General features: G+C 38.4%; 2 protein-coding genes across 2 annotated transcripts in view; one reads left to right on the top strand and one right to left on the bottom strand.

Annotated features, from left to right (window-relative positions):
* The window catches only part of marchf8 (membrane-associated ring finger (C3HC4) 8), a gene marked incomplete at its 3' end in the record, with an annotated part of 79,077 nt that extends 73,510 nt beyond the window's left edge, over positions 1–5,567 (top strand). Inside the window, exons 5-7 of the mRNA XM_079248554.1 lie at positions 819–999; positions 1,737–1,872; positions 5,263–5,567. Of these exons, the coding sequence (XP_079104680.1) occupies positions 819–999; positions 1,737–1,872; positions 5,263–5,567 (622 nt within the window). The remainder of the gene's footprint in view (positions 1–818; positions 1,000–1,736; positions 1,873–5,262) is intronic.
* Positions 5,568–10,862: 5,295 nt separating this feature from the next.
* alox5a (arachidonate 5-lipoxygenase a) lies at positions 10,863–16,917 on the bottom strand (the record flags this gene model as incomplete). Its single annotated transcript, XM_079249235.1, has 14 exons — positions 10,863–11,042; positions 11,255–11,425; positions 11,753–11,853; positions 12,110–12,231; positions 12,429–12,607; positions 13,059–13,145; positions 13,217–13,417; positions 13,536–13,682; positions 13,837–14,009; positions 14,122–14,228; positions 14,781–14,903; positions 14,975–15,056; positions 15,139–15,337; positions 16,768–16,917. 14 exons carry the CDS (start codon positions 16,915–16,917, stop codon positions 10,863–10,865), a joined length of 2,022 nt encoding a protein of 673 aa, XP_079105361.1.
* Between the last annotated feature and the right edge of the window lie 193 nt (positions 16,918–17,110).

The following is a 17,110-nucleotide window of genomic DNA, read 5'->3' on the forward strand; positions in this document are numbered from 1 at the left end:
TGAAAATTGTCTGGAGACTTCAAGTAAAAGCATAAATTTGTAGAAAAAAATTCCAAAAAGACACAGAGAAGAATACACTGTGAATACTGTGAGGATGACTAACACATGCAATGGATGTCCTCCCACCTGTCAGACGCTGTCTATGTGTAATCTTGAAAATGAGTGGTAGCCCTCCAGTCTGAAATTAAGAAACGATGATGCGTTTCTCTCGCCGTCAACTGCCAGCATTTCTTAGAGGTAACAGACACCTACCAGTAGTGTGCTCAGAATATCTTGCAGAAGGCTCGGCAGCAGTGTGCAGGGACCAAACATCACTGAAACCTGATAAATCTATTATCGTTGGATGCTGGAATGTAACAATGCTACAAATACCTGAATTGTGAAGCTTAAATAATTCAAACAGATTTTTGTTTGTGGTGCTTTATTGCTGTGATTCACAACAGTGTGTAATTGTACACAGACAGATGGTGAAATGTTTGGGTTTTTTTTTTTTTCAATAGTATTGTGTACATGTGTCTTTACTGTATAAGTAGTGAGTACCAGAAGTCTTATCTGGTTTCCACAGCTTTCCCCAAGCTTTGGCAAGTGAGGGGAAAAGTGGCATTTTCTTACACATTGCCCCATCAGGAACACTGCTACAGAATCCTAGCAGTGTGCTGACTTGCAGCATATCTTCCAGTTTTCTCAGATATGCTGAAGTAGATGTCAGCCCTGCCTGCCAACTTTGAAGTTTTTGATCTTTCCTCTCTCCTGTCTCTTTCCATTTAGAGTTGTCTTGCCTCCAGCTTTGTGTTGACTGTATTCTTTGGCTTCTGTAGGATTTGTCACTGTGAAGGGGATGACGAGAGTCCTCTGATCACACCATGCCACTGCACGGGGAGCCTGCGTTTTGTCCACCAGGCCTGTCTGCAGCAGTGGATCAAGAGCTCTGACACTCGCTGTTGTGAGCTCTGTAAATATGAGTTCATCATGGAGACTAAGCTGAAACCACTGCGCAAGGTAAGGCGTTGTGCCGCACAAAGGTAGCTTTTGTGCTAATGTTCATTAGTTCTTTCACAGTTAAGAAATTTGGGGCCTTGTGGCTGCTCTCATTCCAAGTGTCCTAACTAATCTCTCATCCCTTTGTTATGAAGCTGAAAATGGCTAAAGCTGTCTCTAATCTGCCACACAGATAACATGACTCGGAGCTTTGAAGTGGTTTTCATGAGCGGAACCCAGTGAGGAGGAGGGGTGATTCATTTCAAATAGTTTAGATGAGGCACACTTCCCTTAAAGTTTCTTATCAATCATCAGCCTGGAGATAGCGGGACACTCTAATTAAAATTCTTCCACCCCTCATTAGCTTCACTAAAGGCCTTAAACAAATGCTCTGCTTTTAATAGAGTCAGAATCCCATGGGTGAATACTGGAGTTTTACCCGTGTCTGTGCCCAAAGAAATTTTAGATGAGTCTTGGTACGAGGTGCTTATCAAGCTACAACACCAGCTTCTAATGAAAGTGAACCTGGATTTCTTGACAATTTCATCACTGAAATTTTCAGCAATGTGTTTGTCAGAACTGTAAGCAGCCGATTGGTCTGCATCAGACATTTATCTAACTATCTGCGCTGCTGCTGAAGATGGCCGAAGAGCCAACAATTTTTAAGTGCATTAAGTTTATGGAAGACTACTTCTTTAAACTTTGAAGTTCTACCTTTTGCCCACCTCAAATGTCTTTAAATCTTCTGTCTTCAACAGTGGGAGAAGCTACAAATGACAGCGAGTGAGAGGAGGAAGATCATGTGTTCGGTCACATTCCACGTCATCGCCATCACCTGTGTGGTGTGGTCACTCTACGTTCTCATAGACAGAACGGCAGATGAAATCAAACAAGGTGAGAACAGATTCAAACACTCAATTATAAACACAACATCATTGTTTTAGACTTAGTGCTGTGTTAGACGTCTTCCATTCGTCCACAGTCTTTCACCGTCTCCAAGTGATTCATGTCCAGCATTTTAAAGGCAAATCTGCACAGCAATTATCAACGTGATGTGAGCATTAAGTGCAAATAGTGTGGCATGTTAGGTTGGAGGTTGGAATATGCGAGGTTCATTCTCACGCAGAGGCTCAGTTGGAGCTGCAGCTGAGGCTGAATAAATGTGTTTATTGACTGCTATATAGATTTTTCTTTTTGGCTCAGGTTTTCCATGGAATTAAATTTCAGCCTGATTCAGTGATTCCCTATTTATCCGTATTTTCTCAAATCTGTATTGAAATCTTATTTTAAGATCCACATCTTTATGTAGCTGTTTATGCAGAGATTTGAATAGGTTTGTGTCTAAATGTTGAAGGTCAGTTCATTGCTGGATATTGTGAAAAAGTCATTCAGTCAGCAAAGCATTCTCACAGGGACAAAATAGTCGTCAACTCTGTATGGCTTTTGAAGGTGTCCTTGTGTGCATCTATGTGCCAGACAGAGTGTTACTGAGTACCAGTGTGCATGTTAATGGTATCAAAAAGCCAAACATTTTAAGAAACAGTAAAGGTAATATTCTAAATCTGAGAAGTGAGAAGCATTTACAAGAGAAGATCAATACCAATTTGCTATCTTACAATAGCTGCTAGTTTGCTTAGCATAAAGAATGCTCCAAGTTTTATTAAGATCTAATTGTTGTGTTGTTGTGTAAAATTTCTGAAACGCATAATAAAATCAGTCTGATGTGTTAGCAGCTCATGTGGTGCTTTAAGCTCAGTTGTGTTGCTGGGTAATGGCTTGGTTATAAGCTAGCTAGCTTACGCTGCTTTGTGCCTGTGGTTGTAGCCGCATGTAGCAGACAGACACAATCCTGTCATTTAAGCCAGCTTTACTCTTTTTTTTTTTTTCTTTCTTTCTTTCTTTTTTTTTCTTTTTTTATTTAAATAGAAAAGACAAAGGGTGTCTGTTTGAATTTGTTGCCGAAAGTCTGTTTTTTGCTTCTGTGTTTAATCATGGAAATAGTTTTCACATAACTTTTCAAATTTTGTTGCTAAACCAGAATATCCACCTTAATAGACTGTTTAAAAATGCCCTGTTGGAAGACTTAAAAAGCTCTGGTTTAGACCTTCGAAAGCAAGGAGTTTAAATGTCTTTTAAGTTGGAGCTTGGGTTGCTCCTCGCATCCATCCTGAACAAAGCGGACAGCAGCATTAGTTATGACTTTTCTTTCCACAATGGGGCTAAATATGGAGATGGTTGCTTAGATGATGAGCCATTATAGCATCCGCTGGCAGTACGTCTGCTGTTACTCATCCCTCCCTCCGACCCTCCTTGGCATATTTGGCACTGCTTAGACAGTGTGCAGATGGAAGAGCAGGCTGTGCCTGTTTAGCCCAACCTGATGATTCAGACTCGTCAGTGTCCCCAAGGACTGTCAGGTTCAGTCACCATGGTGATGCTGAGAAGTTCCTCACCAGTCTTGCTGGTCTTCTGCACAATTTTTTTCTTTTCTTTTTTGCAAATCTGAAATTATTGGAGAGTTGCGTTTAAACACCCTGAAACATGCTTGTCCATGTTAACTTATAAAACAGTGAAAATGTTTGATTGCATGATGAATTCCATCCTAAATTGCTCTACAGTGATACTTTACTTAATTTTACCTTTCTGCAATTTGCCTTTTCTTGCATTTTGTTTGTGTCTTTTGTAATCCATGATACTTACACTCTCTTTATTCATGCAGCCGGAAGAATCCCAGGTAAACATTTCATATTTGGCATTTTGACTTTGAAACTGTGTTTTTTACATCCCTGTCAGCCTCTATATCAGTTCTTTTCCACTCAACACACATTCCCTTTCCATTTCCTTTCTTTATATCAAGATAGAAATAATCCCTTGTTTCCTCTTAAAGGCTGGTTATATTCACACAACCTCACTTGACTGTTCCAAGCTAATGAACCCAAAAGTCATTAGGCTGGACAGATGTTATGGTTTCTTTGTTGTTGTTGTTGTTTTTTTTGTTGTTTTTTTTTTGTTCTTTTTATTTTTTGTTTTTTATTAAAGCAAGCCTAATGTACATTTTTACAGAATTAATTATGCATTAATCCTTTTACATAATGGAAGACATAAAATTGCCTGACATCTCTTCTCAGCATGGTCTATTCTAATCACACTGAGCTGCTGCTAAAATTGAAATTCCTCTCATCACATGTGGAACTTTTTGTACCTATGCCCTACCCTACTCATTTTTATCTTCAAGGCCAATAATAATTCTATCTTGGACCTTTTTCTGATGTTTTACATACTGAACTGATAGTTGTTTGATAGCCAACATGCAAACACTGGTGGGTTGAAGGTCAGATGACCTGCATTATGTAATAATGCGTCTTATGACAACACTTGAAATTGCAAAAAGCTCTAAGACTTCCTGTAGAGTTAAAAGCAAAGTAACACATATATCACATATTGCACTGTTCATTACCTTTCTGTTAATCCTGTTGTGACTTTTTTGTCCCCCTCTTTTTTTGTGATATTTCCACAATCTGTCATTTGTATTATTTTGTCATAACTATTGGGGATTCTCTCAATGTTGCAGAGTCTAAGGAGACAAATCTTTGTAGTGACATTTAAGAAATGTTCTATAGCTGATTTTAACAAAGACACATATTTGCTGAAATTTTAGTGTTTTGCCATCCAGTCATACTGCATTTGCCTTTACAAGCTGCCCTCTGCATGGAGTGGACTGAAATTTTGTAGCAGGTTTATAATACAATCTGATATCTGGAAAATACTGCATTACCACTGAACAAAATGTAATGGAAGATGCAAGTACCAGGAATTTGGCTCAACTCTTGTTAAATTATATCAGAATCTGTGATGCATGCTTGGAAGATGGTCTGCAATTAGATGACCAAAAATATGAAAGATTGTCTAAAACATGTAATTAAAAAAAATTAATCTTCATCTTTTAAAAAAAAAAAATCACAGTGCATACATTAATGCTACATAAATACTATTTTAGAGCAAATAACGGGTTTGCCTTCCCAATCAATTGTTTGCTCCCTAAAAGTTTGCAATTCCTTATCAAGCCATTCCTCTGTGTGTTCCCTCAGCAGTGTATTTCACCCTGCTTTACCTGGGTCCACTTTAAGTGCATTTAATGTCTGGAAAGTTTTATAATATGGAAATGCATTGTTTGTTTTTTGTTTTTTGTTTTTTTTATTATTCAGTCCTGTTTGTGTTAGAATTTTGCAGGTTGTTTTTCTTTGTTTTATGTTATTTTGTTTTTTTTCTCTTCCTGTTCTTCAGGAATCCTGGAATGGCCTTTCTGGACCAAGCTCGTGGTGGTGGCTATCGGATTCACAGGGGGACTGGTTTTTATGTACGTCCAGTGCAAAGTCTACATCCATCTATGGAAGAGACTCAAGGCTTACAACCGGGTCATATATGTGCAGAACCGGCCAGATACATGTAAAAAGTTGGTGCTGGAGAAGCCACCTCTCATGGAGCCGAGTTTGGAGAACAAAGAAGCACTGGCCCCCACCCAGTCAGACACAAACTCCTCTCAGTACACAGAGACAGAGGACTACAGCATGGAAGTGCTCCATGTCTGAAACAGGTCCATTTCATTGGTTGTCCTACTCATCATGCACACACAAACAGGCCCACAGTGAAGAGTAGCAGTGGTGGAAACGCTCAGTGGCATCCCTCCCTCAATTTGATCCCAGATTGACTCACCATCCTCCTGACTTGATTTTCTCCCCATTCGCCCGCCACATTTTCACTCTCTTCCACCTGCATCCTCAATAAACACTCATCTTTTCTTTCCCTGGATGGGACTGTTTGTACCGACTTCTATAAATGTCAGAAGTGGCCTGGAGCTCGACACACACTCCAATATGTACACTTCCAGATGAGCAAGACTGAGACAGACTCAAAAACAGCTCTGGAGGTCTACAATTGTTTTTTTTTTCTTTGTTTTTGGCTTGTGGGTTTGTCAGAATTGTTCGTTCTTACCTCTTTGTGAGGCTTGGGCTAAGCTGGATCTCTGTAGCGCCATGCATCAGAACTCTGGGACCTTCCAGATACTGCCATTTTGTCGCTGTGGTCTACCAGCTCTGCACCGGTTTGGGTCTGAATAGGCCTTGACATGCATCGAAGCACTTTTGTTTCTCCACCCTTTCTCTTTCTAGTTCCTTTCTTTTCTTTAGTATGACCTTAAACATGTATGATGTTCATGGGGGAAAGCACAGCAAAACATTTCCTCAAATGCACACTTACAAATGACCCCTCCCTTGGATGATACAAAAGGAATTGGGGTTAAAAAGGGTGAAAATGCGCTGAAACAACCGAAAGGGTGAGATGTGATCAGCCACATGACTCCTCTGCCCCAACCTGGACTTTCTGAAAGCTTTGAGAATGTATCCTTTTTTTTTTTTTTTTTTTTTAAATAATTGGAAAAAAATAAAATTAAATGTGGAAAATTGGTTTTTTTTTTGTTTGTTTTTTTTACTGGTAACATTAAATTTGAAAATAATTTCCATGTCTTCAGAAGGTAATGCATTGCTCTTTGTGTTTCCTATCATGCAAATGACACAGTATTTACAGCGTGATGTTCTGTGTGCAGTTTTTAGAACGCGTCTATGTTTGTTTGGACATGAGACATACATGTCTTGTGAAATCCGCAGCTTCCTGTTTTCAGTTTTGTCTTTTGGCCGCTCCCACTGCGCAGACGGTAAATCTAATTAAACCTTTACACACAACTTTGATTATGAAACTAGACAGATTGTAACTGTGGCTTTTAAGATATCCCTTATTTTGCTCTGCAGATCAGGACCTGAACTAGATCCATCTTGAATGTTTTGGGGGTTTTTTTTGTTTGTTTTGTTTTTTTAACATGCTTCAGCAGAGAGCATGAGCAGTGAGATCAGATTTTTCAGATGCATCATAGAAGAGAATCTCAAACAGAGGTCACAGATTCACTGTGGTGGCCTTGTTTATTTTTTTTCCCCCCCAGATTTTCTCACATGGTTGCAGATGTCTATTTTGGTATTTAGTCACAAGACGGCCAGCATGTTGCCGCTCATTTGTTTCTCACATCTGACCTCATTTGGCTCAAATAAGGTTTTTTTTTTTAAAAAATATTTGTACACTGTTTTTACAGCAGGCCCATTTTAATTAATCAACAGTCAAATAATCTTTTTTTCAGTAAAAGGAACATCAGGCTTGCATACATTTGTGCCAGTCATGAAAACTGCTTATGTCATTGCTTTTTATTGAGCTGACTGGACTGCCCCCTGCTGGTGAGAAGCTTAAGGTGCAATCGGAGACAGGCAGAGGCTGATTTCTCAAGGCAGTGCATTTCCAAGCTTACAGTCATTGTAAGTGCTTTTGTTTTTGTGGGAACACAGTGATTGCTGGGCTCATGTTGAGCGTCACAGCCATTTCAGTGGCACTCCAGTTTTTAATACCCGTCTTTGATACCAGTATACTGTCTGTGAACAACGATGGTCCAATAATATACCTGACAACTACTGCTCAGCAGCAGCAATAAAGAAAAACAGCGCTTTGTTTATGTGAGAATGCATTCTGTATTTATGTATATGCCCATTGGTGATTTGAGTTCCGTCTGATATAATTTTGATCCATAATATGAGCTGAAGGAGTTGTTTTGTGTCAAACTGGATTAAGACCTTGTAACAAGAAGCTTCTCTGAAACTTCAACACTCATAAGGCTCAGTGCAATTAGACAGATAAAAAAGTGCAATTACCCTTTTGTTGTTATTCCATTCTGCAGTAATGTACTGATGTATAATGGCCAGGGTTTTCTCTGGATAAAAAAAAATAGATATTTTTTTTTGTTGTTGTTGTATTTATTTCTAACAGAAAGCAGAACAACTTCACTTAAAATCCCCTTTTCATTCGCAGTTTTATGCAATTTACACTTAGAGTTCCCTCTCCAGTCAGAAATTAGAGGAAAATTGCCTCCATTTACTGTTTTGAACTTAGTGATTAGGATATTAGAAATGTAAATAGCTCGATACCCTGATACCCCACCCTAATGCGGGTCTCTGCTCTTTGTTCTCGATATTTAAACCACGTGTTAAATTTGTTTGTAAAATGCAACTCTACCAAAAACCACAGCATTAAATTTTGAGCTTCTTTCAAAAACAGAAGATGAGACTGTTTAAATGTTCAGCTCACAGGAGCAGGCTCCTCTTTGTTTTGATCATGTCCTTAAGGTGAAGATTACGGCCATTTTAGGATGCCGTTTCTCAAGAGCAGCCCTTTGCACGTTCTTAATTCAGACATGCATTAAACCAAGTCTATAACTAATATAAATTAATCTAATGAGGACCTCCACTTGCATCCGATCTGTATCTGGGAAACTGAGCCTTCTTTTCTGTCACCATCTACTTTGTTAAAATAAGTTTCTCTGTTTTGGTATTTTGGTTTCGGCTCCAGATTTTTCTGGTTCTTTCATTTGATCATGTCTGGGACTAGTGTAACTCGCATAAAAGCTATATTTGTTTACTACTGACTGGACTTGAACATATATGACTGTTCCCCTGTCTGATATCATTCCACAAATTTGTCGGTGAATTTGCTTTGAGATAGTATCTGTAAAGAATTTGGTAAAAGTACTTATGTTTTTAAAAGAAATATTGATGTGTTTTCAGTTCATTTCTCATGTTTGAACAAATATGTAGAATTAAAAAGAACAACCAAATAAAATTAAGTTACTTTTAACGCTTCTGGTCATTTTCACTTCATTGTGTGTTTAAAGTTTGCAGGATTTGTGAGCAACGCTCCCTAATATAAGCATGTTGGAAAGCTTCAGGTTGCATCCATGGAGCCAGGTGGACAACCGCTTTCAGAGAGAAAATGTACTGCAGTAACAAATGCAGTGTGAAATAATGGGAGCACAAACATGTTCACATGTACAGAGGTTGCCTTAACTTCCTTTATTGCATACATTTGAAATATAACAAAATATTTTGATTAAATTTTCAGGAAATTTCAGAAATTGACTAAAGGACAAATGATTAGATTTTGAGGGTGATCCAGATCACTGTCTGCATCCAGGAATTTTTTTAAAGGAGTCTTTGCTGTGGGGAGATAGATGCTCTAATGGCAAACATCTAACTAAAAAAATTATGCCCACAATGACTGTCAAAAAGAAATACTGAGGTCTGCACCCTGATCACTTTTAAACAAGTCTTTTTATGAGCAGACAATCTGATCTCTTTGCTCATTACAACCTCTGAAAAACATCGATTATCTCTCATCTTGGCAAATGTTTATTTCAGTATTTCTTCTAAAAGCTGAATGTTTTGGAGAAAAAAAAAAGTTTAAGTTTTTTTTTTTTTTTTAAATCATTTCAGATCAAGTAGAGGGGGAAGGAAAAATTCCTTTTTACAAGTTAAAAGAAAAAAAAACTTGTTAACTTGGTTGCCTCTCTTCTAGTTTTTATGATGGCTTGATTGAGAAAATGTGGATTTCACTGAAGAAAAATTATTCTCTTCAGCAATCAGTTTAAACTTCATTATCCCTAAACTTGTGTTTGAGGAAAATAAAAATAATAGTGAAGTAATGACTGTCGTCTCCCCCTGGTGTTTTATCTGACACCTGACCTGATGTTAAAGATGACTGAGATCTAATGACTGGGAGATCCAAGTGTCCCAGGTGGGCAGGGTGGGATGGAGGGCTGGTTTTGGGAGAGGGGGTTGGCTGCGAACAGGTTCTGGTCTTTGGGGTGCTTGGCCTGGTATCACCTTGGCGCTGGCTTGCTGTGGTTTTGCTCTGGGTGGACTGGTCCTGGTCAGGGTTCTGCCAGGGGGAATGGATGGTCCTTAGACAAATTTTCCCTTCACACTTTAATTCTGTGCCTTTCTCTCATCTCCTCGCTTTTTTTTTCTCTCTCTCTTCCTACCTTTCCCTCCCCTGCCAGGTTCAGGATTGCCATTTCAGGACTGATGATCAAAATAAAAATAATTATAAAAAATATTCAGATTATCAAGGACAGTCTCCCTGGGTAGACTAAATCTGTCTGGCTAAATATGGCATGCAGACTTGCTATTCTGTATGTTACAATGCTAGACAGGACAGGGTGAAAGAAAGGAGAAAAAAAAAAAGATGACTGAGATCATTTACCTTTTTAGAAGGAATTCCATTTCTTTTGGCTGAATTTTCACAGTTCAGTGAAAAACCAACTCTTACTGCTCATTTGTTTTTCTGTGCCTTCTGTTGTACATCTGTCAGAGCAAGTTGTTTTAAGTTTTCTGTCCTGATTCACACAGTCCTATCCATTTTCCCCTCTTGGTTCAGTATTAAGAGGTTTCCTATCAGGTAGTTTTGCTGAGTACAAAGTACTTTTTAGCATCCACAGCTAGGAAAGAAAGTGGCATCACCCTTTTTTTTTTTTTTTTTTTAAATCGTGCTGTACAAATAAATTTGCCTTACTTTGTCTAATTAGCATATTTGAAATGTGCAGGTATTTGTTTTTGAAATGCAAATTAGATAGAAATGTAATATTTAGTTTATCTTTGCTAGGTAGATGTATGTATATGTATATGTGTGTATATATATATATATATATATATTAGTTACGGTTTCATTTATTTATATAACAGGTATATTTTACACAGCCAGAATGATAATTTGTTCAATAAAACTGTTTTTTTTTTCCTTAATCTCCCACCCGCCCTAACACTAATCAAACTTAACAATCTGGTACAATGATTCCCTACATGATAATTAGAAAAGAAATGCACACATTTAAACAATGTCCTCTGCAGAAGAAAACCTTTAGTCCCCTCATAGTTGGGTTTACTGCATATCTAGACGGCTCAGTAAAATTAATATGCTGTTACTGAAGATAAAAAATCAGATGATTTGAGGTTTGTTCCTCAAACGGCAACACTGTTTGGGATTTTGTTAGGGGACATGTAGTAGTATGGCAACTTCTTTCCCTCATTTCTCTTCTTGATGGAGCTGCTTATCTCTGCTAGCTGCTTCCTGAACTTCTCCATGGCCGCCTTCACCGGTTTCTCTGTGAAGTGTTCGTCAGGATACATGCCCAGGAACAGCTGTAGGTAGAGGAAGAGACATAAAGCAGGTCGTTCAGCCTAGAACTGCACAGCAAGGGATGAAAAAGTACTAAAACAGGAGAAAAAAGCATAAGAGGAAACTAGGATTTAATTTTTTTTTTTTTGTATCAAACTTGAATAGATAGGTCAGACTGGGCTGCCCAGAGCTGAAACAAAGTGCAAGTGTGCAGCTGGGTTTACACTCTCCATACCTCACTGTCCTGGTATTGGCTGAGGGCCCAGACTGCCCCCAGATGCCAGCTGGAGCGTCCACGGTCAGGAAGGCTCTCCATGATCAAATCCAGATTTGCCAAACCCTTCTCCTGTGGAGGGGGTCTTCGCATGGTAGATGGAGCATTGGGGATCCAGGAACACCAGTCATACTGTACAAAATGCACAATAACAGAATCTGTGCATCAAGTAGATTGAGACAAAAGCTGTTCTTTGGTAGATTTTTGAGGAAAATATACTTAAATATTTTCATAATTGATACTTTAATACGTTAGTTTAATGATCTAAAAGCATCTTAACACAAGGCTCGTCTCAATTAGCCACATCTGTACAGCTGCCTCAGGTATACGCAGTCATTCCTCTTTATTAACTCACAAGCTGCCAAAGACAACAGCAATAACAGCGGCAATAGCAGCCATTGAGTTAATCTGCTATGATTTGAGACACAATAATTTTTCAACAAAAAAAAGTGACCATACCTGACCGAAGTTCACAGCTGCATGCTGGGATGAAGCAGTGAAAATAATGACAGTCAGGTACTCGATCAGATCCTCACGCAGTTTTATGGACTTTGGAAACTCTGTTCATAGATTAAAAGCATAAAAACGTCTTTACAAAAGCACCTCTTTCTTTTGCAAGTGATGGCATGCAAAAGTGATTGCACAAGTTATTGGTAAACCCAGGATGGTTTTACAACACGCCAGACACGATACTATCAGACTTCCTCTTTGCACCATAATCGTCATAATCATCGGCGGGGATGAACACTGTTTCTAATGACATTGTATAAATCCTGTTAGATGCTGAAAGATTAGACATCTTTAATGTGTACCCACCACAGTGATCGAAGTCCTGCATACCAAAGCTGCACACGTCTTTAATGAAAGCCTGAATTTCCTCGTCTCCCTGCACTTTCTCATCACTGGAGTAGTAAAGACTGATCACATCGGACACAAAGCTGTTAGGAAGAAAACAGGACAGCTGTTACGTACAGACGAAACAACCAATATAACTTCACTCTCTTTGACAATCAGTCGCAGTCTCTTGCACAGAATCTTCCAGCACCTCTCGGTGCTTATCCTTTTTTACTTTCTGTCCTTCAGAAACACAGACTATTCAGCAGTACTATTGTCTTGAGAAAAACTTGCTCCTCACCTCTTTGTTGCCTCCCACAACTTGTAGCCGTCATCCCTGTAGAAGTAGGTGGGCAGCTCCTCTTTGCTGTCCACACCACGAGCCTTGATCATATCCGGGAAGCAGAGAGACCTGAAGGTCAGAGACTTCATTGCCTTCTGGACAAGCTGGACGTGACCACCTCCACCTGTTGCGTTTGCCTTAATGAGGATAAAGCATTTATTATTCCTGCAGCCAGTATGTGTGCTTTGACTGTTAATTGCCAGTTGCAGCAAGGACAATATTTGTTCTCATTATTTGCTCACAATATTGGTTATCTGTTTGATTTGTTTTTACATTAAAAGCAAACTTAATATAAAAAATAAAATCTTGCATATGTTGTTTGATTAGGTTCTATTTCCTTACTTTTGGATGAAAAAAATGGGAGGATATTAAGGATGGTAATCATTGAAAAATATAAAATTCTGAAGCAGTAACAAACTTTCAGGCACCGGTGTATGACGTCCAAAATGGTCCTTCACTAAGAAAATGATTTAGACTTAATTGCTGTCTGTTATGGGCTTCTTTCCTTTTTCCTTTCTTCTTTTATTTTTTTTTTTTTAATCATTTTTATGCTTCCTTTACTGTTATTTTTCAGGTCCACACACTCACCTTGTCAAAGATTCCACACTCACAAATGAGCTGCTCTCTGGCCTTGGTGTTGATAGCGATTGTGAAACGTATGTGTGGGATGAGAAGCTAAAAGACATAAACCAGTGAATGATTTAATGAATTCATCCATCAGTCAAGCGGTCAACTAGTGTTTTTACCTTATACACAGGGTGAACAGCAGGAAGCTGTCTGTACATGGCAACGGCAAACATCTCTGTGATCAGATGTGTCCTGAGCAGGTGTGTGATGGTCTGGTGATGTTGGAAGTCGGCTGAGCGGACCCAAATCTTAGCCAACAGCCAGTCATGCTGATCGTCAGTGGGAAGGAAGATTGGGTTTTTGTCTGGTAACTGGCCAAGCTGAAAAGACATTTAAAAAAAATAAATTAAAAATTTTTTTTTAAAAATGTTTAAAAAAAACACAATTTGGAAACAAAAACTTGTATCACAGATCTAGTTTTGTTCAGCATGACTGTACCTGTATGGCTATGGGCAAGATCTTGTTCTGAGTGTTCTTGTACAGCAGACACATGGGCGCTGCCAGGTACTGCAGCGTGCAGGGGTCTGTGCAGTTTGCCTTAATGTCATCTAATACATTGTAGTCCACTATGTAGACGTTACCCATCTGGAGCCGGATCAATAGTTTAATTGGCATGTCAGTTCGGGAATGAAAGAGAAGCGCAAATGTTAAATCTTGACTAAATGAAGCTGACCATCTGCATTTTCATCTGTCCAATCAAAAAGTTAGAATAGAGTCACCAAAACATATTTGTGTCAACCTCTAATTCTTGCTCCAGAGTCAGTCCCCTCTCCAGGCTAACAGAAACCATCTCATCGGTGACAGGAAAGTTTTCCGGAAGTTTGGTGCACTTTCGAATCACCACTGGGTTGCAGCCATTCAGGAACTGGTATCCAAACATAAAGTCCTCTTTCCAGTGTTGCATCACATATTCTAGAAAAAATATAAGATAATATGATGTAATATAACATAACATGAAATAATATATAATATAATAAATATAATAAATATAATATAATATAATATAATATAATATAAGACTGACCTGAGATTGTGTTTTTGATTCTCACAAAGATTCTCTCAAAGTCCACAAAATCACTCCAGGAAGACTGGAACATGTGCATGAACTGGTTCACACAAAGGTTCTCTATGCTGCAAAATCATCATCATTATTATTTTCATTTGTAACATCATTTAGAACACAAGAGGAAATTATGTTGAATACTTTTTTTTATATTAGAGCTATACCAATTACACATTTTTGGCCATTTTTTCAACACTTTATCTACAAAGATGCAACATTTCTGCCTAAACCTTTTAGGTGTAACAATGTAAACAATATTAGCTTTGATCTTGTGCATGGTTGTGTTTTGGATCTGTCATATGTTATCACATCTATTTCCATGCATAAATCAGCTAATGCAAATATCTCTGGTGACAAACACACAATGACGCCTGTTTTTTTTGGTTTTTTTTTTTTTTTTCCCCCAATATTTACATGTCTGAAGTTGGTCCTGAGGAAATATACCAAGTGCACCATGAGACTTTATTTTGGCATGCAATCATGGCACCATGAATTTTTTGCATTCAAACAAACCCAAATAATTTGTTTCTCCACAGTCTTCCTGTGTTCATCTCTTTGGGGGGGGGGGGGCAGCTAACTTTGTAACCACTGCAAACCTTTTCCTTTCGGGCTGCACGTACGCCTTACTGTAGTTGAGTATGAAGTCCACTCCCTTTTCACTGTCAAACTGGATATCCCGGGGCAGATCCCTGTGTCTGTTTGCATCAATGCTCATAGGAAAACCTGGCTGCCACTCCTTCCATCTAAAAAGAGCAGCAGAGTTGTCAGGAAACCGCCTCAGCCTCCTACACATGCATGAGTAAACTGAACTTGCCTGTATGTTTTCCTCCTCATATCCAGCTCCTTTTGTCTGTGCTGCCGAACCAGACTAGTTTTATCATCCTGGGGCAGAAATGCTACAACAGACAGATTACAGCGCTTCTGTTCCTGGGCAGCAGAAACTGATAGTTTGATAGAATAACATGAATCAGTAACTACCTCGTCCATCCCGCAGCACCACTTCCTTGTCATCCACAAGCCAGCGGAAGCAAGGGAACTCTACATGGTCTCCAGAGGGGGTTTTGACTGTGATGTACCTACAGTACCAGTCATCATGCATCCAATATTTCTTCTTCTCAATCTTCACCAACACGATGTCTCCCAGGTTCTCCCCAACTCGAACATCATAGGAGTCCACCTGCAGTTCATACAGTGGCCATAATGGTGGTGTCCCACAGAGAACTGACTAAGGATTGTGTTTTTTTAAGAAGGAAAGTCTTAGTTTGTCATTGTATTCCATTAGTTTGCCTTTGATTTTTCATTTACATAAATTTTGTAACTATAAAGTAACTATACAACATTTTTGGAAATACTGATGCACTGAAACTATTAGGACTGTTTGGAACCAAATGGACCCTTTCCCCCTTTCTTTCCTTTTTATTCTTTGCCACTGTTATGTGACTCTTTTTCTCCACTATAACTGAATGTTTTTTTTCTTTTGTTTTGATATCTGGGCATTCGGCAAAGTGCCACCACCACACACAACTTGCAATAAGATGTGAGTTTATGTGGTCTAAATATGCAAGTATAATTCTTTATTTTCACAAGTTGGGGAATTTTTTTTAACCCTGTAAAGCCAAAATTATTATATTTTATACATACAGTTCTGACACATTTTATAATAGAAATTTTTCTCAAACCCCTGTTGTACATCATAAGATACTGGTCTCCTGCACACTGGTGGATACCAAAAAGCAGAAGACTACACTACAATAATTTTGATCTATTGCATGGTAATAAGTGGTAAATATAGCAAAAATTGAACAAATTCTTTTTCCCCCTATTCTGTTAAAGGAACATATAAAGACTTTAGTTTAATAGATTGGACATTTCTCCCATTATTCTTAGGTTGGGATTTAAAGGGTTAAGTACCTTCAGTTTACAAAACCGTAATTTTTGCCAAGTGTATGTTTTGCTGGAGTTCAGCTTCCTCTGTGATGAAGCAAGGAAGTTTTCAAAGCTTTCCTAACACTGTCTTTACACAACACTAAAAAAAAAACAAAAAAAAAAAAAAAAAAACGATTTTAACGTATGTTTGCAATAAGTACATATATACATACATATGATCCACACATTTAAATTTGACATATTACTATGCATAGTGGATGTTGTCATGTTTTTAGGGCAGCATCCAAGCTATAAAAAGCAGCAAAAATTCACGATATTTTGAGTTGTTCTTATAAATAAGCTCATGTTGTTTAATTACCCTCTTTGGTAATTTGAAACAAAACAGCATCAAACTGCTTTGGCGAGTAAAATTAAGAAATGTTGATGGCTCATTAGTGATCTTAAATTTAACTATAAAAACCCCCATTTCTCTGTTTTAAGGCAACATTTTCTTACATTTATTTTCATTGAAATTCAGAATGTAAAAATTGCTAATGTTATTCCAGCAAAACATGAATGATGTTTTTAGGAGCAACTTGTTGGTTTTGATTCAACTTTGTCCATTTTTTTAATTTTCTCTGAATTAAACAAAATTTATGCTTAAACTTGTCTTAACTTCTCTTGGTCTTCTGATAAGCCACATCTTAAACCAAGTCAACAAAGCAATACACACACACTTACCGCCCCCCTCTCAAAGTCATTATACAGAGGCTTATCAAGCAGTGTTCTCTCGCTGCACCCCTCCGTGCCCACCAGCGTAATGTAGATGTAGTCATCGGTCCCTGCAAACCACTGGTTCCCTGTGGCAATAGTCACTACATAAGAAGGCATGATGGCCACAGAGGATAAAAATGATTTCAAAAGTATCCAAATTATCTTAAAAGATAAAGAAATCAAAGCTGTTTGACTCTCGCTCAACTAAAGCTTGCTTAGCTCAGAAATGTGTTCCTGTCACAAACTAAAAAGGTCTAACTTCTTCCTTCTCCTCTTGCACAAAACACAAAAACCCAATGTAGTCAGCCTG

Source organism: Telmatherina bonti (genome assembly GCF_933228915.1).
Source record: "Telmatherina bonti genome assembly, chromosome: 11".
In the NCBI taxonomy this organism is placed as follows: domain Eukaryota; kingdom Metazoa; phylum Chordata; class Actinopteri; order Atheriniformes; family Telmatherinidae; genus Telmatherina; species Telmatherina bonti.